This window comes from Microplitis demolitor, chromosome 5, assembly GCF_026212275.2.
Source record: "Microplitis demolitor isolate Queensland-Clemson2020A chromosome 5, iyMicDemo2.1a, whole genome shotgun sequence".
NCBI lineage: Eukaryota > Metazoa > Arthropoda > Insecta > Hymenoptera > Braconidae > Microplitis > Microplitis demolitor.
In genome coordinates, this window is record NC_068549.1 from 22,215,517 (window position 1) to 22,238,310 (window position 22,794).

The window sequence follows — 22,794 nt, forward strand, 5'->3', positions numbered from 1 at the left end:
TATCTTTTCGTAGAAAAATTATTACATTAAATTGCAATTTTTTTTTTTTTACATAAATATAATTAATAGTTAATGATTAATGATCAATTAATATGATATTAATTTATAAATTTATTCAAATGAATTAGATTTTAATGAAAATGTCGTTGTCTGAAGTGGAATTTCGTCGTAGAGATGCTCGGCTTCGTTATTTGATTCTGCTGTTAATTGACGTAATGAATTAGCCGGTGGTCGATCGTAATGAGCTTCTAATAATTCTGTAAATTAAAAACAATAAAAAAATAAATGGAGTATCATAAAAAAAAAAAAAAAAAAAAAAAAAAAAAAAAAAAAAAAAAAAAAAAATGGATTGCATCATCATGTGCAACGAGATTATGTTACGCGAGAAATTGTTTCGTGTCAAGTAAACAATTTCCGTTCTCGTGACACGATAAGTGGAAAACGATAGACTTTTAAGAAATGGCTGAGTTCCAACACTGAGATTTATTTTATTCCATTTTTTTTTTGTCATTCAAGAACGCTTGGCACTTTCTTAGTTTTAAACTTTCCAATACGATAACATCATCATCATTATTTTATAGTTTATTCTACATTTTAAAAACTTTTTTTTTATATATTTTTCTAGTTCATCTGCTGATAGATTTCAGTATCAGTAATTATTTATATTTATTAATAATAATAATAATAATAATTTATAAAAAAAAAAAAATGCATTTTATTGAAATGATAAATAAAATATAATTACCTCGCAAATTACTAAATAAATGAATATTTGGATATTGATTTGAATACGTCGATTCACGTGTTATAGGAGTTGGTCTTGGTAATGTACCTGGTCGCTCCGGAATAATACATCTTGGAGTTTCTAAAATAAATTCAATTAAATTTATTATTAATTATTAATTATTTATAGAATAGTAACTAATTAATGCACAGAAAAAGTTATTTAATAAATTTTACTCGTTAATTGTAAGTAAAATTGGGCCTAAATGTATAATTACTCTTCCATTTTTGATAGTTTTTAATTATGAGCTAGAAAAACCTAATTTCGAGTAATTTTAAATTAAATAGAATAAAAAATAAAATAAAAGGAATCACTTTTTATTCTTTTTGTATTTATTTTGTTTTTGGGCCAAATTTACTTCGAATTTTAGAGTAAATTTTATCAAAAAATTATCGATGTGTGTTAATGATGTACACAAAAAATTTTTTGCACCAGTAAATTTTTTTTTGTCTTAAAAATTTTTTTTTTCATTATTAATTTAAAAAAATAAAATAAATTTTTTTTTGTGAAAAATTCAATTTCAATTCAATAAGCCCTTGGACTTAAGGATTCTTTTTAACACTCTAACCCATGTCAATATAATCCACCTGAAAATAAAATAAAAGAAGAAAACTTCGGTCTCATCAGATAAAAAAAATTTTCCCACTATGTAATTGAAAAAAAAAAAAAAAAAATTGTTTAAATAAAAAGTCACAAGCGCTTATTTTATCATACATATTAGCAACTGAAAGTAAAAAAAAAGAAATGAAATTGAAATAAAATAATAGGGACTGAATAAAAAACGGAAGTACGTAATTTTTCAATCATTAATATTTCAATCTTTCACTCTTTAATATAATTCGTTTTATTTTTTCACTCGATAAAATTACTCAGAAAAAAAAGGTAAATGGGTATATTTATATAAATTTAGTCATTTAATATTCAAATATAATCAATAATTAAATCGAGAATTATATATGGGCTTTATATTTACAAAGTTGTTGAAACAAAGTTGAACGAACGGTAGTAAATGATGTAAATTCGCTTACTCATTAACATTGCTATATATATATATATATATATATATATGTATATATATTATGTATAATGCATAATAATTTCGAAATAATACTCGTCACTCTGAGTGTGTCATAACAACATATTTCAATATTTTAATATTAACTCGTAATACCAGGTGCATAAGTCAACTCTCAACTATATGATGGTAATAAAAGTCTGACTCAAATTTATTTCTTCGAACTTTGCCAATAATAACATATATATATTTATATACACATACGTTTTTGTGTGTAATATAATCAAGCGTATCAAGTTGATTAATTATTGCAACAATTATACAAAGATTACTCCCGAACTGTGGGTGATAAAAAAATTTGAATTCCAGATCTGAAAACTAGAAACTTGAGGCTACAATTTGCTTTTTTTATTTTTACTCTACGAGCATTTTTCACCGAGTTACGGCATGTTGAAAACCACTCAAAAATTTGAATTTTTTTTATGTCCTTTAATTTTTATGAGGTCCATAATTTACTTATATTCCTCTAAAAAACCCATGGATCGCATGGAAACCCATAAGAATCCATGTAGGAAAGTATAGATTTATATAAGACTCCATAGAAAATAGAGGAGTATGGATTTATATGGAAAATTCATATGGGAAACTGTAGGTATTTAGATTCCTATTTTGACATCCGCGAATTCCCATAAGAAATTTTTTTAAAAATTCACATGGAATTTCATAAAAGATTCCCATGTAAATTTGGCATGGTTTGGATTCCTATAGAAACTTATGTGAGAATCTATGCTGGATTCCTATAGGAAACCATATGGGGATCTGACCGAAAACACCATGTCAAAACCCACATAAAAATCTAGGCTGGATTTCCATATAGATTTTTTGACAGGGTCATTAATTTTAAAAAAGTATCGAATTTATAATTGTCCCATAAAAAATAACCATGGTAAAAATTTAGCAGAATATTTAAACAGGTCGCCTATTAAAATATTTTATCCGATTACTTGAATATTAATTTTTTTTTTATACATAGGTGACAGTACCAAATATTGGCACAGTTTTAATTAATAGCCATGTCCTACCTTAAAAATTAAAAACTCATGAATTAAATTCATGAAAACTTTGCAGATATAAATTTTTAATTTTCCATGCATTGAATTAACAAATTTTTTAATTTTTCAGAATATTTAAATACCAGGTCATTAAATGAAGCTCGGTAAAAATTTTACACTGCTACCTTACATTTATTTTCTAAAATATTTTCATATTTTTTTTTTTTAGTTTCTTATGAATTTTGATGCATGATTTTGCAAAATTTATAAATGCTTTATAAGATCATTTCTTCAGAAAACGACAGGAAGTATCTTAAGAATTTATTTATACTGGATATTTCTGCCGAATTTCTAAAAAATTATTCAAGTATTAAATTTTTCATAATAAATAAAAGACATAAATTCTATGAATCATAAAAATATTTTGTTTACGAACTCACTAAAAATGAATAAGTGAATACGTTGTAAAATTACTCACCATAATCACGTACGGGTGTAAGTATATGACTATTGCGATTTATCGTATGCCTGTCGTATCCTTTTTCGCGTGTCAGTGTCGAGGACATTGCCGCTGCTGTTAGAGTTGCCGGTGGTCCTGGTATTGGTATTGATGTTATTGTTCTTGTTCTTGTCAATGTGTTGCTATTATTATGTTCTCCAGCCGACGGTTTCTCGGCGTCGTAAATTGACAGCCTTATAGTCTCGTAAAGTTTAGCGCGGACATGAAGAATTGCCAGTACTGCCATTATTGTCAATCCCAAAGATAATATCGACCCGATAACAATAAACGCTATGATATCTAGTGACATCGGAACGTGAACTGGAATTTTATCAGCACCCAGCGGATCTTGTAATCCTGTTGGATAAAAAAAAGTGATGTTTCTTATAATATAGTTTGTTACTCGACTGAATCAATGAAAGTCTATTGAAATTTATATTTTCATTTTCAATAGTTGCACTTCGAAATCTATCTGCTGAAAATGGTAACTCTCTATTTACTCGGTATTTGAAGTTATTTTTTTGAAAACTCTGGAACTTCGACCCGGGTAAAAATATTTTGCCGAAATCACACTGAAACCATAGAATTTTTTTGGAAGAGACCGAAAGAGAACTGAAAAGTATCGATTTGATCAAAATCACATTGAAACCATAGAATTTCATGGGAACAGACCGAAATCTGACTGAAAATGTTCATTTTGGCCAAAATCACACAGAAATCATAGAATTTCATGGGAACAGACCGAAATCTGACTGAAAATGATCATTTTGGCCAAAATCACACAGAAATCATAGAATTTTATTGAAAGAGACTGAAAGAGAACTGAAAAGTATCGATTTGATCAAAATCACATTGAAACCATAGAATTTCATGGGAACAGACCGAAATCTGACTGAAAATGTTCATTTTGGCCAAAATCACACAGAAATCATAGAATTTCATGGGAACAGACCGAAATCTGACTGAAAATGATCATTTTGGCCAAAATCACACAGAAATCATAGAATTTTATATAAAAAGATCGAAAACTGATCGAAAAATTTCCATTTGGCCAAAATCACACTGAAACCTTACAATTTTATTCAAAGGGGCCAAAATTTGACCAAAATCACGCTGAAGTATAAATTTATCAGATAAACCCGAAATTTCGCCGAAATTTTATTATTTTCAATAAACAGGCCGAAAATTTGCTGATAAATTGAGCCAGCCTGATTTCGATTTTTTTCAGACATAATGATTAGCCATTTTTCGGCCCAGCAAGTTTTCAGTCCTGTATTCACGACCTGGACCTTTTTTCGGCCGTAAAAAAACTCTATTACAATTTTGGCGGGAAATCTTTTTTACCCAGGGAGCGACGGAGTGAATTTGGATCCAAATGAAGTTCGTAATTACTCCGAATTCACTCCTAATGTTCAACAGTGTGGTTTTACTAAATGAATGAGAATAGCAAATTAATATTTCAAGACTTGGAAATAGAGTTGATAACAATGTGAATAGTAGTGATTGTTACCTGTGCCAATGGAGCTCGTAATCATTTGGGTCGGAATAGATTTTCCAGACATATGGAGAACTGCCAGGATTGGTCGGTTTGAAGAGGTCGATGTCGATGTCGATGTTGATGTATCGATGAACGTCGTTGATAGAATTGGGGTACCTGTTGTAGTTGTTAATACATTTGATGAAGTCGTAAATGTTCTCTCGCTCGCTGTAATTACTGAGTTAATTGCTGGCGCTTTCAATTTTGATGTTGCTTCAGTAGTAACAGTACTGCTCTCTGTATTATTATATTTTCATAAATTTCAATAAATATCATCTTACGTAGTATTTAATAATATTTAATGCATAGTAATTTATAAAAAAATCAATTAAATAATTAGTAAATTAAGGGTTGTTGCGTCAGTTAATTATAATAAATAAAGTAATAAAAAATAAATATATATATATATATTATTAATTACTGAGCTGATGAAAATAATTGTTAAATCAAATATTAGCATATAAATGTATATAATATAGAGGCATAAAAAATATATGATTTTATTATTATTTAAATGAAGTGAAAGCGATATAATTAATTAAAAATTACCATTTGTGTGTGTACTCACCTACTTGCAGCTCTGTACTTGTATAGTCATTATTATTATTATAAAAATTAATATCAAATGAATTGCCCCTGAGTTGGGTAATTTCAGTAGACTTAGCAGTCGTTTCTATTATTTTTTCATCATTCGTTTTTTTGATACCAAAAATATCTATCGAAGATTGAATGCTACATTTTCCCGTTTCATGATGACAAAATCCATCGATACAAAAGCATGACATTGAGCAATTGCGACCCCATTTACTCGGGTCACATTTATCTGTGCAGCTAAAAGTTGACATAAGGATTTTTGTTTATTTATAGAGATATTTTGAAAAATAATATGTAAATATTGGTGGATAAAATATATATGAAAGTTAAATTTATGAGTGTATTTATATAGATATATGATTGATAGACAATAAACATATGGATTTACTTTAAGCCTTTCCATCCTGGTAGACAGCTACAAGTTCCATTAATCGGATTACAAATACCCTTAAGCCCGCAATTGCATGTTTGTTGGCATGAGATACCCCATGTACCTTCTGGACACGCTGTTGATAACAGTTTTTAAATTATAACACATATTTTATATTTTTATTTGTCAGGTAAAAATTTTTGCCCGGAAATATGCCGAAAAAATTAAATTCGGCTGAAATTGTACTTTTATTCAAAGGAATCGAAATTAGGTTAAAATGACGAAATTTTGTTATTTAAAAAAAAAAACCGGAAATTGACTGACAAGTCGGCTTATTTTTGACCTCTTTTTACAACAAAGGGGAAGAAGGGGAGGGGGTAAATGAGCCCCAAAATTTTAAGGGGCCCATTCCCCCCTCCCGTATATATTTTTTTTTTTTTAATAAAATTCTAGAAGAAAAAAATTTCAAATTTTATTAATTAAATTTAGTTTTAATTAATTACTTAAAACAATTAAGAGAGGGGAGGGGGGTGGGCGCCTTAAATTTTGGGGCTCATTCTGCCTCCAAATCATTCGAGACATCCAAAATTTTTAGTGGCCCATTCCCTCTCCCTTTTCCTTTATTAAGGAGGAGTGGGGCAAAATGGGCTGATATTTATATTATATATAAGCCCCCATTTCTTAAGGGTCCCACCCCCCCCCCCCCCCCCTTTCTCTACCAGCTACTTGTAGTCATACGGCATCGGAAAATTTATTTAATAATCTTTAAATTAAATTTATTAGTAAATTAGTTCATTATTGCCTTCTAGAAAGACCTCGAAAGATAATCGATTACAGGCAACAAAAAATTATAAATAATTGTTTTAATTAATTTATAAAATACTATATTATATAATTAAAAATAAATAAATGATAATGATTTGTATGATGTCATTAAATAAATTTCGGAAATTCAAATTTCCAATAAACGCAAACGTTGAAAGTTTTACGAAATACCGGAAGTGACTCTGAAAATACTTTCGCAAGGATTGCTTCCTTATCCATGGCAGGGTTGTTCTCTTTTTTTATTCATACCCACACGTAAACGAATAAAAAAAATTTCCGTAATTAGTGAAAATTTCCACTACAAACTTGATGTTTTTATTTATTTTTAGCTGCGGCGATGAGTTTAAAAATAAATAAATAAAAATTTTATGAAATTAAAGAGCTATAAATTTAACAACCCAGACATGTAACACGTGTGATTATTATTATTATTAATATATATATATAGAAAAATCTATGCAATTAATTAACTATGCAGCAAATACGTGAAAGTACATTAAAATAAATGCATTATCGTAACTGGTTCCGGTGACATTTTGCACTTGTATGTTTGTTAATATATATGTATATATGTGTGTTTAATAATTTATACTGTAAGTATATATTTATATATATGTGCAGTGCTTGTGGATAATAATATATAGTAGGACAAATAAAACAACGTTTGGTGAGGAAACATTTGTGATGTTGTGTATTAACATTTGATGTGTAATATCAAGCCGCGTCATGGGCAATCGGTGGGTACAATGAGTCAAGTGAAATTGCCAATTGAATTTGACTCGCCCCCTATATAACATATCGTACGTTAAATCAAATTCTCATGAGTTAACAATTTATTACAGTACTGTATTGAGCGTAGGAATCATTTATTGTTTTTACTCTCACGCATTTTAATCTTTTTAGATCATACATTTATTTTATTAATTATTATATTTTTCTATGTAACATATTTTTTTATGATTAATTAAAATAATTTATTTCAGTGATTATTAGTATATATAAAAAAAAAATTCTTTTATGTGAAAAATTTGAGTAGGTGAGTAAAAATTAATTTCTGTGAAAAGGAATCATATGGAGCATATATGAAAATTGGTCATATATGTCATATATGCCCATATATGACATATATGAAGCATATATGGAGCATAAGTGGTCTCTATTTATAAACTTATATGACGGATGTATGGATCATATATGAATCATATATGTCTTGAGTATATATCATATATGCTCCGGATGTGGGTCATATATGATTCGTATATGAGTCATATATACTCCATAGACGGGTCACATATGAACCATATATATTCCATGTGCGGGTTATATATGCTCCATATATGATTCATATACAAATCATATATGCTCTATACATGAGCATATATGACAGATACATGGATCATATACGATTCATATATATCTTGTGTATATATCATATATTCTTTGTATGTGGGTCATATATGATTGGTATATGGGTCATATATATTCCATAGACGGATCATATATGAATTATATATGTTACATCCCTGTATCATATATGCTCCATATATGATTCATATACAGATCATATATACTCTATACATGAGCATATATGACAGATACATAGATCATATACGATTCATATATATCTTGTGTATATATCATATATTCTCCGTATGTGGGTCACATATGATTGGTATATGGTTCATATATATTCCATAGACGGATCATATATGAATCATATATGTTAAATCCCTGTATCATATATGCTCCATATATGATTCATATACAGATCATATATACTCTATACATGAGCATATATGACAGATACATAGATCATATACGATTCATATATATCTTGTGTATATATCATATATTCTCCGTATGTGGGTCACATATGATTGGTATATGGTTCATATATATTCCATAGACGGATCATATATGAATCATATATGTTAAATCCCTGTATCATATATGCTCCATATATGATTCATATACGGATCATATATGCTCTATACATGTGCATATATGGATCACATATGACTCATATATGTTTCATGTATATGTCATACATTTTCCATATGTGAGTCATATATAGAGCATATATGATTCATTTACGGTTCATATATGCTCTATATAAAAGCATATATGAATCACATATGACTCATATATGTTTCATGTATATGTCATACATTTTCCATATGTGGGTCATATATAGAGCATATATGATGCATATACAGGTCATATATGACGTATATATGAACCATATATGGTCAATTTTCATATATAATTTACTTTTTTCATTGATCATTAAAAAAAATATTTTTTTCTATGCAATAAAATTTAAAAATAAAAAAGAATTGAATAATAAATAAATTTATATTTACCAATATCACATTTATCTCCAATAAACCCTGGTGTGCAGTTTGATATCGGAATACATTTTTCCGAGTAATAATTATTTATTTGATATTTTTGTTTGACATATCCTTCGCAACAATCACTAACATTCCTTTCTTTTATTTCACTCTAAAAATAAATAATTTAATTAACGCTATATAATAATTAATTTAATTAAGATAACTTTTCGATGATAATATAAAAAGTACATTAATGCTAAATTTTTTGTTTTTCAAGAGCTGAGAGTACTTATTAAAAAAAATCTGGCCATTAGTGAAATTTCGTAGATTTGAAAGTTATTTTATAAAAAATATAAATATTTAAATTACATGTACTCAGTAAAGTTTTATAATACTGAATGAGGTAGAGAACTCCGGCGCTGGGAATTTAACAGAATTATCAGGATGAATGAAACTTGTAAAATTATTTAAATATATGAGTAAAGTTATCACCGAGTGAAAGGGATCAAATATTTATACCATTTTTTTTTTTTTCAAATATATTTGAAAAACAAAGTCTAGAAGTTATACTCCAAAAAAATATTACAGTCTATTGAGTACCAAAATGTCAAAATATTTTTCAAAATTAATTCATAATTTTATTTTTTCAGTCAGCTTAAAAAAAAATCATTTCCGAAAATTTTTCACCTTGTCATAAAAGGCAGATCCGCAAAAAAATTGAGTTTCGGGTAAAATGGGCCACTCAAAAATTTACAGAAAATTTTTTTTTTAATCCCATTGCACATTTTGAAAAAATAATTACATTCTAATAATAATTCATTTCAGATAAGGATACTCAAAAAAAAAAAAAAATCAAATTTATGCAGATTACAAAAAAAATTACACAATTATTCCAGCAACTCGTAATTGTAAAAATAATAATCAGAGTAAAAATTAATCATCTGAAAAATACCGCAGTAATTATCATAATAATTATGGTCATTGACAAATAAAGTCAGAGGAATAATAAATATAATTCCCAAGCATGACCGCTAATTTTGATTTTTTACAAATATATATGTATATTAAGATATAAATCATACACATATCCAGCACTACGTAATAACTCGAGTAATCCATCTTTTTGATTATGTATCATATATACATATACATATACATTGAGTAGCAGCTGCGTTGAAAGTTTGCCGCGCCTTCGGTCTTTCTCCCGTACTCTTTAAAATTTTTTTTTTTTCATATTTATATCCAAGTCCTTACATGCATTAATAAATTTTTTGTTGACCACGCGTCGTGCCTCGGGTACATAATAATGTAAATAAATTTATAATGAGCAAAAACAAGTGTCCGGAAACGTTTTAAAATTTTTTTTATTTCCCAATAATTTGAAATCATCAGAATCGGAGATCACAGATCATTAAAAATAATAACCGATAATTAATCTTGCACAATTAAATGCCGAATAAATAATGCAACAATATCATATCATAAACATATATATATATGAAAAGTATGAACATTAATCTATCCCATATCTTCCAGTTATTTAATTATCCACCGCGATATTTATCGCTCACTGTCGCTTTCTCTGACGTAATAAGTATTTACTGAGTCGAGTAAAACACTGAGAAACTCAAGCGTATAAAAAATAAATAAAAGGAGAGAAGGACGTACAAGTTCCTTGGTACGTATTAAGTCGTTTGCTTTGTACTTGCACGAGTAATCAACTCCCTCATATATTTTTATTTTACGGTCTTTGTTCTGATTCACTGTTTAATATTTATACGCGGACTATAAGTAGGTTTTATCGTAGGCATATTTAATTAGGAAAAAAAAGTTGTTAGAACAGAAAATTTATTTATTTTTATATATTATTGGATTTGATAAATTATTGGTTATTTATTATGGAATATTCTGAATTATTTATTTATTTAAATTTTTTTTTATGATAATCATTATTTGCATTTATAAATTATTTATTTTTTATGTGATTTCATTTTATTATTATATTATGGGATATTATTTAATTTATTTAGTTATTAAATTATTATATAATTTTTTTTTTGGTAATTAAATTTAAATTTTTATTATCTGCCGAAAGTTATTTATTTTATTTTTTTTTAGGAGAACGTGAATTTTGATAGTAAACAGGGAGAGTGGGGCAAAATGAAACGCCATTTTGAAAAAAAAAAATAATTGGCAGCGGCTACCGAAAAATAATAATTCTACACTAGTTTGCTTGAAATTTTTCTAAGCTATACAATTTTATGGAAAAAAAATCCTATGGCTTAAAAAAGGCCGAAAATGAGCCGACTCAATTTGTCGACCTTTTTTCAGCCTGTTTATTAAAAATAATAAAATTTCATGTGTATTCAGCCACCTCAAATAAAAATCTATGATTTCGATGGAACTTTTTTCAGATTTAGCCATTCTACTCTTTTTTCGGTGTACTTCCGGTCAAAAATGCTTACCCGGGAGTTTAGAGACTTTTTTAAAATTCTAGAAGAGCCGCACTACTACACTGAAAAATTTCCAACAAATTTTACTATGGGGGCATTGTAACCCCGGACCATAAGAAAACTGCTACAAAATTTACAAGTGTCCCATAGAAAACGGTATGCGCAGACAACACAATTGGGACTTATGCGCATTTGTTTACTATGGGACACTTGTAAATTTTGTACGTTTTCTTATGGTCTGGGGTTACAATGCACCCATAGTAAAATTTAATGGGAATTTTTCACAGTGTATGGTGTCTAATTTTACCCCAGTCTCCCCTTACCCAATAAATACCTTTATCCTAAACTGAGTTCTCATTTCAATATGATCTCTAGTGCATCTCGGTGGGACAGATAAACACCATGAAGTCGTTGTGACCAGCACCGGCTGTTGATACTGTTCTCTAACCGTCACTGTATAGCTAAAAAATATGTCCATTAATTAGATTACCAATTAAACATCAACATTAATTAAAATATCAAAATTAAAGTTCCCGCATCAGATTATGAATACAACAAATATTTATTGCGCTAAAATTAATATGACCTTCGTTTAAAATAATAAACCAAACATCTGATCATTTAGATTGCTCATAAGTATTGTTATTATTTTAAACTTCTTTCTATTTTAATGTCCGATGGATATGTCGTAAAATATAACTATATATCCTGTTAAGAAACTTTTACAATATTTACGCTTTGAGAAATAACAGGAATTTTTTTGCAACCACTATTATTACAAGATATATTTATATATATGTATATATATTTTTTTAAAAAATTATTATTACCATCATAAATTAACGGAAATATTAATTAACATATTTAATGACCACCATTAATCACTTAAATTTTATTAAAAATTATTACGGCAGCGCTCATTTTAAAGAACATTTTTTTTTTCTACAAAATTAATTTTTAAATTTCGCGCTCTATTATGCGATAGTCAAAATGCAAGTAAAATATTTTTTTTAAATAAGATAAATATAAATTAAATTACTTTTCCACCCTTTGGCACAAATTTTCTTCAGAAACTTCCGCAGAAGTCACCAGAACAAGGACGAGGACGAGGACGAGTACGAGGACGAGGCCATTTTGTTTCAAAATCCAGGATGACTCCATTTTGATGTACACACGCCGCCAGGAAACGGAAACTCGTGCCGACAATAATGAAAATTAGCTAAAGAATTTTTCAGTTCCTTCGAAAATTTCAGCGATGTAAAACTCAACTATAATTTTGTTTTCATTTTGTTCGACTTTTACTGTCACTTAAAAAAATTTATTTAAATTTTAAAATCACAATGCATTTAGCAGTAATTTTAATTACGCACTTGATTAATTAACAAAAAAAAATTATTTTCACATAACAGATCACGATGTCAAGGCTCTAAAAATAAAATGACGACTGAGTTATTTTTTCATGAGACTTAAAGTTATTTTTTTAAGTATCAAGTGCTCGAGATACGATTCGTCTCTTGATCCTGATACACAAAAGAGGATTGTGTTACTATCGATGTATTTTAATCTTCATTGAATTATTTTTTTTTTATTTTTTTTTTTTTTTATATTTTGTTTATATTATTGTATCCAAATCCAGCTCGTGTGACTAAATGATAAATATAATTAAAATAATTATAGCAATAATATTTTTTGTACTTTAATTAATGAATAATTTAAAATAAAATTAATTTGTATCAATTACTCATTTTATTTTATTACCCATATTAGCATTATTTAATAAAAATTATTGTAACAATTTAAACTATTTAATTTCAAAATAAAAATTCAAAAAAAAAAAAAAAAAAAAACTAGTTTCCTCAAGTTGTCCTAAAATAGCAATCAATCAACAAATCACCGATCACACGTCAAACAAGTCAACTTTTTATTCAGAAATAAAAAAAAGTGACACTGACAGTACATGTCAACGTCTACGTGCCAGTACATTACATTACATTAGATGACGTCGCTCTGTACTACTCGGCACGTATGAGAAGACGATCACCAGACAATTGGATAAAGACTATTGTCACATAGTAATTTAGTTTTTCTACTCACAAAATATAAATCACGACACATTTAACACTAAAATAGAAAAATTTTACAACAAAAAAAAAAAATGGCGTCTGGTTTCTAATTTTTTTTTTTAAACGATTCAATAACTTTCTTTATTAGTGTCGTTTTATATTAACTTTGAACATATTTTGAATTTATTTCACTTGGGACGAAGGGAAAAATTTTTATTTTTCAACGAGACGATTTTTGTTTCTGTAAGTTTTGAATTTTAATTAAAGGATTGGAATATAAAAATTGAGTAACATGAAGAAGTTATCTTGGATGAAAGTAATTGGGCGCGTCGTAGTAACTCGGAATGCACTTGAATAGCACAATGAACTCCGACCCTATCTGACAGAATTTCCCCCACTTTTTTTAGTAATTCATTCACTTGATTCGTTGACAAATTAAAGATTATATACTACAGTTCAAGACGAAACTACTATAGTAACTAAATTACATATATATGCCATCTCATATAATATAATAAATTATTTTTATTCCAAAATTAATAATCATTTTTATCAAAAAAATTTTTTACTTCGACCAAATTAATTTTTCATATGGTAAAATAAAAATTACTGTTTAAAAATAATGAAATAGGCGTAGCTATTACTCAGCATAGTCCAGTAGGGCTTCATGAATTTGACAAAAAATAAAATTTGGACATTTAATTAATTTTCAAAAATACTGAAATTAATTATTTATATTTGTGTAATATAAAAATGGCTATATCTCAAAGAATTTTGAATTTATCAATTTTTTGTAAGAGACCTTTTTTGTAGCCAATAAAATTTCCTATAAAATTTATTTCAAACTTTTTTCTGTAAAATCAAAATTTGCAGAGTTATAAGAGATATAAAATCAAATAAATTTTGAATTTCAATTTTTTTTTTTGTTGAGTCAAAAACTAGAATATAAATTTTTAAAATATTTATTGGAAGAAATTGAACCAAAAAGTAGCCAAAATTTTCATTTGTTCCATTACTGCAAAAAGTTCAAATTATTATCAATAAATAAATTTAATAAAAATAATAGCTGAGTAAAATCATGAGAAACAAGAGAGAAAGAAACAGATGTCAAGTTTCAGTAACGAAATTATGCAACAAAAGTTGTGTAGCAGCAAGCAAGTGATTGCAAATTTGTAAGATCACAAGATCTTTGTTCTCTAAAAAAAAAAAATAAATAAATAGTACTCGGTAGAAACTGCAGCCCCTCGATTAATCCCGTCTTGACTAAAGTTAACTCCAGCTCGACTCATTACAATATAACCCGTACTTGACATTTATTTAGCCGTACATGCACAGTACAAGACAATATAACAACACTAGTCTAAATTATAATGGCTCAGCAGACACAACTCTAACCAATTACCCACACAAATTAGCTTGTAATTTGCCCTATCATCATTAACTATAATATCCTTAATTTTTACCCGATCAATTTAAATTTCAATCTACGGATTTTTTATTCTATTACGTCATCAATACATTTGAAGCTGTATCTACTGTAAATTATCTATCAATTTTAGTTTAATGTTTCTAAGCATTATAAATTATTATCAACCTTCACCTACTAAACGAACCAGAAAAATATATTATAAAAAAAAAATACTTTCGCTGATTATAAAAACATATGTTCTGTCTATTATATATTTATCTGTCATAGACAGTATATTTTTTTTTTTTTTTTTTTTTTGAAAATTAATTACACATAAGGGCGTATAAAAAATTTTTTTATGCCAAATGATATTTTTTATCAAAATATATATAAATATAAAATTACCTAATTTTGACCCCCCCCCCCTAAAAATCCTGTAATAGATACTGGAAGCCATAAAGACGTAATTTATTTTTTTTTATAGTTGACATTGAAAAAAAAAAATTCGATTTTTAGTTTTTTCAAAATTCCAAAATTGTCAAATATATGTATATATATATATATTTTTTTTTTAATGGATTTCTATACAGTGTAAAAAAATAAATTTGTAGTTTTTTTTGTTTTAGATTTTTTAGAAAAAATTATTGAATTTGAATTTTGTACCTTCGATAAAAAAAAATGGATTTTTTGGTAAAAGAAAAAATTTTTAAAATTCCATGGCTTCGCAATGTGATATTTTTTCTGAGATAACATTTTATTTTTAAAAATATATATTTTTAAAAATATGTACTCTTGTATAACATATTTTTTTTTTTTTGGTAATTTTATCAACTTTCACTTGCTGATGTAACAAAAATATATATTTTTGTTACGGAAATTTAGGCAAAAAAAATTAATGTCATCCTATAAATAGATAATATATAACATATATATTTACAATTAAAAAAAGAAACTGACAGAAATTGAGAAACTAAATTAATTTCGAACCCGTAATTTCGGCTAAAGAGCTTGCCCGGAATTTATCGATGGTATTAATTTCAGTAAATTAGTAAATTATGTATGTATGATTTGTTTTGATTGCTAGCAGAGGAATGAATACGAGAAGTGTTTAGCTCGAAGATTAATTCAAATTGATTTGTTTTTTTTTTTCATATTTGCAATCGAGCGGACTTGATATTTGATGAATTTTATTTTTTTCAGAATTCGATGAGTTGCCAGTTCAGTAATTTGATTATTTTTCTTTTGCAGATGGCTATTATTCTTTTTTGCCAAGGGCTAAATGGAATTGCGAGGCGATTGAAATGCGAGCTGAAGCTTACTGACCGAATGAAACCCTTTCTTTATTTCCGCATCAGTGATCATCTATTATTTTAATTGTGTGTGAGTATCATAGATCGATTAAAAATGTCAACATACTGAAATTTATGAGCTAACTGCAGACTGAAGACAGCTTCATAAATTCGAACTGACGATCCTATAAGAAGTATCGAAATCTTTATTATTATTATCAGAATTAAATTCCATATATATGTCCCATGCTAAATGAACAGGAAAATTTTCCATGGGTTTTTTATAGTTGTTTCTACTGGAGAAGACCTCAGTAAACAAAAAACGTTGATATTGTGCTGAGTTATTTCAACAGGGAAAATTTTGTGAGCTACTTTTCAAAAAGAACAGAGACCTCGTCATTTGCCCGCATCTGCCTCCATCTGCCCGGCGTCAAATACTCAAAGATAGAATATTTTTTTAGGACTTTTTCAGGTTTCTCCTACTACAGGACATCATAATGAACAAAAAAAGTTGATATTGTGATGAGTTATTCCCAAAAAGAGCAAAGTTACGGGCTACTTCATAAAGAATCATCTCCATCCATGTCCACCAACCCATCATATGGGTCTAAATTCAAAAAATAAATTATTCCCAGAACTTTTTATGGCTTTTCCTATTAGAGGGCATCATATTGAAGAAAAAATGTTATTGTTATGCTGAGTTATTCCCAACAGGAAAAAAGTTACTGTCCACTTTTCACTAAAATCTATAACTAGTTCCATCCTACTCCATCTTCCTTACCCTCTCCCACCTGGCGCGCTGTCATAACCTAAAAAAAAAGTTTCCCAAGTCTTCGCCTAGAAAAAAAAAGAAATAAATAAATAAAAAAAAAAAAAATTAAATTCAAATAAACGGTTACATTTTTTATTTATCCATTAATATTAAATAATTATAATACAATTCATTATTACAATAACAACTAATGTGATCTAATTGTCGAGATAACTATGGACGGTGTGCCATGACAAGGTTACTTATATTTATATCATAAATTATATATATTTATATAATACGTGTTTATCGTAGTTATTATTACAGTAATTGCTTCATTGAGAAAGAACAGCGACAATGATAACAATGGTTTGAAAAAAGTAAATGTATGAAACTACAGACAGTCTTAGAAATAAAAATTAATTATAATGAGCCGCAATTTATCGCAACACTTGATTACGTTCAGTTTAAAATGCCGGTGCATGGAGTCATTGTTCAGTGCACAGTAGACCCAATATATGAAGGGATATGTCTGACAAATATATGCAAGAGTTAAAGCCGTGGTCTGTTCAATAACTCGGACTGTCTGACACGCGTGTCATTGTTATGTACAATTCGATGCAATCATTGTATAGACGACCGGTTGTACTCGATAGAGACTTTCTTCATATCATTGTAAATTATATATACATATATATCTATGTCCACATGTCTTTAGTCTACATGTCTGTCATCATGAGAAAATTATCATTCATTTCTTCGTGATCTCGTAATAGAAAAAAAAATTTGCAGTTCATAATTTCTGTTATTTTTGCCCTCTTATTAAATAACAATTTTTTTTTATTATATATTAAGAGTACACAGCTCGGGTGTATTAATTATTACTGAATATCATGACTCATTTTTTTTTTTTTTTATGAATGAAAGTAATTTTATTGGGAAAAATATTAATGATACTGTAGTTAATTGACGCCTGATGTTTTTGATTTGTTTTTAAGGGATAAATTATAAAAAAAAAAATATTTTAAGAAATTACACCTCTAGTTTTTTTAATTTTCTACATGTGCATTTTTTTAGTTTTTTTTTATTGCAATTTTTTTGGTAAAAAAAAAAATCCGAAAATTTTGAATTGTCTAACTTTAGGATCAAGTATAAAATTATTGGTTAAGATCAATTTAATAGATCATTTTTCTTAAGTGATAAATTATAAAAAAAAAAATTTGAATAAATTACACTTCCAGTTTTTTAAATTTTCTACATGTGCATTTTTTCATTTTTCTTTTTTTTTGTAATTTATTTGTCAAAAAAAATATCCAAAAATGTCTACTCACTTTAGAATCGTCTATAAAATTATTGGTCAAGATCAATTGAATAGATCTTTTTTTTTTAATGATCTATACACAGGAAAAAATGATCTTCGGCATGAAAATTATTTTCTCGCTCTAAAAAATTTTTTTTTGCTCCTCAGGAAATATTTTTTGGGTCAATTAAAAAATTTCCTGAGAAGAGAAAAATTAATGGCGCCAAGAAATTTTTTTTTTCTGTTGTGTAATAAAAGAATTTATAATGAATAAAAAAAAAAATTAATGTCGCAAAGTAGCAGTCAAATTATAGTATTATGAATAATTATGATGATTAATAAAATTTCACATGAGTAATACCTTAATCTCAATTTAATAATTAAATGCAATTTACTCTTGATCAATCAGCATTACAATGTCATAATTAAATACCTTTTATGATCACTTTCAGCCAATTAAAATTTATTGAATACCCAAATAAACCATTAACTGCGATAATTAATCACCGAAAAAAGTATCCGTTAAATTTAAACGACCGGCGCACTCATAAATACTAACAATAAAAAATGAAATTCATCTGGCGCCCAACGTGTCTTTTAATCTCCATTACATCACATTATGTGAAAGGCTCATAATTGCTATTTCCCAGAAGGTGTCACAGTCAGGAGACGTCTACAAACAATTTAACGTCAAGTATCTCAACCAATTTACAACTAAAACAGTTACCAGGAGAATTACAAATAAGATCTAGCGTATCATCGCCTCATTAGTGTCTATTATACTGCGTTTTTTTAAAATTCAATTTAATTTTTTTTATACTTACACCGAATTCCGTTTCTCTATAACTCCCTTATATATTTACTTATATTATACTTTATCTATTTGGTTTTTTTTTTTTTTACTTCCTTTTAACGTCGGCTAATCGGTGAAAGCCAGACTCTATAGGGCATTAGATTCATTGTTTGTCACGTTTTTGCGGAGACTTTTCTTTTTTTTTTCTTTTTTATTTTTTTTTTTTTTTTTTTTTTTTCAAAAAATTTTTTTTATTTTTGAACGAATACAAAATAAGCTAAAAAAAAAATATACCAGATAATTTGATATTTATATATTTAAATTTCAAAATTATTCAGATAAATTTATTTTGAATTGGAAAAAAAAATTGAACTTTTTCAAAAATTTTTTGAAAATGGAATCAAAGTTTTTGCTGAAAAACATAAAAATTTACTATTAGAGTTTTGTCTATGATCGCAGTAGCACAGAAATTTACTTCGGGTATCTTCGGGTTTTCCCCCTCCTTATGCGCATGCGCACAATAGATTTTTTCGCCATCTTGTTACAGTAAAAAAAAAACATAAAATTCTATTTAAAATTCTTTACACAAAATAAATAAAAATTTTTGAGAAATATTTGAATCACTTACATATATTTCTTATATATATTTATATATTTGTTTCGTTGCTAGTGTAATTGATGTGCGCATTGTAGAAGAGAGAATGTTATCGAGATATTCAATCTCGAAATTAAGTCTCTATAGACTTTTTATTATGACTAACGTGATGTGATGGACAACTGATTATATACATATATATATGTATATATGTATATATTTGTGTATTTATTTATATGTAGCGTATAGGATCATTTATTTCTCTTTCCGCGTTCTTATATGTGCGTTGATTTCAAAATATACTTATTATATCTCGCGGTCTGATTTATTTGCATTTTAAATCATTTAATTTTTTTTTTTGCCTATTATTTTCCACGGAGAAAATTTCTCAAAATTTCACCATACAAAATTAAAATTTAAAAAAATATTTTTCCATCGAAGTAAGCCTGTAGTAAAAATTCAAACAAATAATTATTTAGATTTTTTAAAATTTTATTTTAAATAAAATAACTTAAGTAATAAATAAATTTATAAATTGGGAATTTAAAAAACGGCTGTCACAATAATTAATAGCAGAGTTATAACGAAACTCGAATATTGATAAACAGAGAAAGCACTATTATAAAATCCAGCTCCATAGACTTGAAGACCGGCTGTTTCGATGCTCCGTTTGCAGTAGTCGCCGTCTGGAATAAATATATATATACATAAATATCTATATATATAACAATAAACAACAGGATATTAATTAATTGTCTTTCTCATATATTTCTCTCAGTAAAAGCTGTATTGTAAATAAAAATAAATTTATGTGTAATCTGTAATCCCATGAAAATTAGTTCACTCTATTATTATTATTATTATTATTATTATTATTATTATTATTATTATTATTATTATTATTAGTAGTAGTATTTATTGTTTTGTTTGAGAAAATTTAATTATAAAATAACAGGGTAGTGATGATTTTTCTATAAAAAATTGATTACACATAAAAATCGGGGTAAAATGGGTCATCTTGGGCGGTAACTCAAAAATTTGAATCAAAAAATTTTTTTTTTTGAATTATAAAAAAAAACGATATGAAAATGGGGGAAAATGAGCCACAGTAAATTTTATTATTTTAATTATTAATTTCCAATAAATTGAAAATTTTTTTTTCACAAAAAGAAAAATCTAAAAATTCTTAAGAATTTCTTCTTAATTAGAAAAGTCTTAAGAAAAATTTAAAATTCAATTTTTACGCAAAATATTTCTTACGCCAGGAAAATTTTTCTGTCTATATATGAAATATTTAAAAGAGAGCCGACCCAGTAAAAAAAAACCGCAATTTTCCCAGGTGAATTAAAGAATATTCATATATAGGCACAATATCGGACGAGTATATATCTCCGTGGGTGTTTCGTGTTAAATATGTAAGAATAAATGTATAAAAAAATGTATTAAAGACTTGAGTAAGTTAAAGTGTGTCGTGAGAGCTAAACAAAGGCAACGAGGCATGGAAATAAGAGCGACTTAAGACGTCGAACGTGTCTCACGATTCTATACATGCATAACAGCTTTATACAGCAACAGACGCCATACTACATCTTTCTTCATATTATTAACTCGACTTACATTACATTGTATAGAACAAAAACTTAAACTAAAAGCTCAATGTGCATGTGGGAGGACACGCGAACCCTCACGTATTTCTTGTCCGTATCGGAGCGATTAATGCTGACGAGAAATATTCATGTATTTATTATTATATTTAGTTCTTTTACTTATATATTAGTCGTGAGGGTTTATTAACATGTGCTGCACTGGTATCTAGTATAGTGCAATGCAGTGTTGTGTTGTGTAGTGTAATGTAAGAGGCTCCTTTCGCTCTCGTTACACCCATTTCGTAATAATACTCAATCCCACGGATTAGATAGCGCCAACATACGAGGATTGAGGATACAGCTTCGCCTATTATAATCACAAGTAAATAACGACAGATATATGAGAAGATTATTTATGGGTTTTTATATGAAGTAATATTTTTTTAATTTTTACTATTCCCTGAAAAAAAGGATACTTTGGGTTGAAAATTAATTTTTGCGCTCGATATTTTTTTTTTTTAACAAAATTTTGATTTTTTTCGAAATTGCGAAAAATATTTTTGAGCCTAAGTATAAATTTTTTTCTGTTGCTTATTAAAATTAACCTTTTTCGGACTGAAAATACGCGAAAAAGGCCGAAAAAGCTGAATTTCTTCGAAATTAGGACTAAGCCATAGAATTGTATTAGAAAAGACCGAAATTTGGCTGGAAATACGTCGAAATTTGGTTATTTCTCATAAACAGGCCGAAAATTTGCTGATAAATTGAGTCAGAGTTTTTTCGGTCGGATAATTTTTTTTTTTTATTAAATTTCAAGTATCTCAAAGTTTTTGGTCAAATTTCGGTCTTTTCACTTTTGAGTTTTTAGTCGACCGCTTTTTGGTCTAGTAAAAATTTTATTTTTGAGCTTGAAATTTTTCAATTCAAATTTCGCGGGAAAAATTTAAATTTATTATTCGCGGGTAGCAGAAAGTAACAAATTTTGATTATATAAATTATTTTAAAAGTGAAATATGATCATAAATATATCAATAATAAAGAGCAGTGGTTAGTGGTCTTATATATTTTATTATCAATATATATATACATATATATATTACACGGAAATCCGTTAGAGATCAATGATCAATAAAATACTGAGACATAATAAACCGGAAGATCAGAAAGTCGGTTATTTTTTTAGCTCACTTTACTTTATGTGATGGAAAGTGATTTTATATATATTTTATTTATATGTATATATATATATATATATATATATATGGTTATATAGAAATAGAGACAGGCCGAGATACATATTGAATGATGTGATAATAAATATATATAATAGAACTTACCGTAAGACCAACCGACAATTTCACCGTTCCTTAGATTTTCCGTTCTCAGCCAATCCTCCAATGGCCTGAAAAATTCTCTGAGTGCGTCACCGTCCAATCTGAATTCACCGATCGCCTCTTGGAGTGTGTCCTGCCACGGTCTTGAGGATCCTTTCTCCATCAATCTCCTGCAAGTGAAAATCGGTCTATTATATGTCAAGAACAGAA

The 22,794-nt window shown here is 27.5% G+C and overlaps 2 protein-coding genes across 4 annotated transcripts in view; both read right to left on the reverse strand.

Moving 5' to 3' along the window:
* Nucleotides 1–57: 57 nt before the first annotated feature.
* On the reverse strand, nucleotides 58–13,883 carry LOC103572601 (uncharacterized). Of its 2 annotated transcripts, none has more exons than XM_053739406.1 (10): nucleotides 13,560–13,883; nucleotides 12,505–12,891; nucleotides 11,800–11,926; nucleotides 9,040–9,181; nucleotides 5,870–5,987; nucleotides 5,456–5,718; nucleotides 4,861–5,124; nucleotides 3,330–3,707; nucleotides 746–865; nucleotides 58–257 (listed from the first exon to the last, which is right to left on the reverse strand). In XM_053739406.1, the coding sequence occupies exons 2-10, from the start codon at nucleotides 12,624–12,626 to the stop codon at nucleotides 112–114; spliced, it is 1,680 nt and encodes a 559-aa protein (XP_053595381.1). In that variant the 5' UTR covers nucleotides 12,627–12,891; nucleotides 13,560–13,883; the 3' UTR covers nucleotides 58–111. The 2 variants fall into 2 exon arrangements, with proteins under 2 accessions (XP_053595381.1, XP_008549477.1); XM_008551255.2 differs by having other exon boundaries at nucleotides 13,224–13,883.
* A 4,694-nt stretch (nucleotides 13,884–18,577) lies between these two features.
* The window catches only part of LOC103572600 (angiotensin-converting enzyme), a 51,683-nt gene continuing 47,466 nt past the window's right edge, over nucleotides 18,578–22,794 (reverse strand). For both annotated transcript variants that reach the window (XM_014444574.2, XM_014444573.2), the window contains exons 12-13: nucleotides 22,588–22,754; nucleotides 18,578–20,350 (exon numbers count right to left, since the gene is read on the reverse strand). In XM_014444574.2, the coding sequence (XP_014300060.1) occupies nucleotides 20,208–20,350; nucleotides 22,588–22,754 (310 nt within the window). In that variant the 3' untranslated portion in view covers nucleotides 18,578–20,207. The remainder of the gene's footprint in view (nucleotides 20,351–22,587; nucleotides 22,755–22,794) is intronic.

Bases quoted from the DNA above. Each gene is read 5' to 3' on its own strand.
- LOC103572601 (XM_053739406.1), bottom strand. From the start codon at position 12,626: ATGGAGTCATCCTGGATTTTGAAACAAAATGGCCTCGTCCTCGTACTC. The intron at 866-3,329 runs GTGAGTAATTTT...AATTTATTTTAG, and splicing joins TACACCCGTACGTGATTATG to AAACTCCAAGATGTATTATT. The intron at 258-745 runs GTAATTATATTT...TTTAATTTACAG, and splicing joins TTTATTTAGTAATTTGCGAG to AATTATTAGAAGCTCATTAC.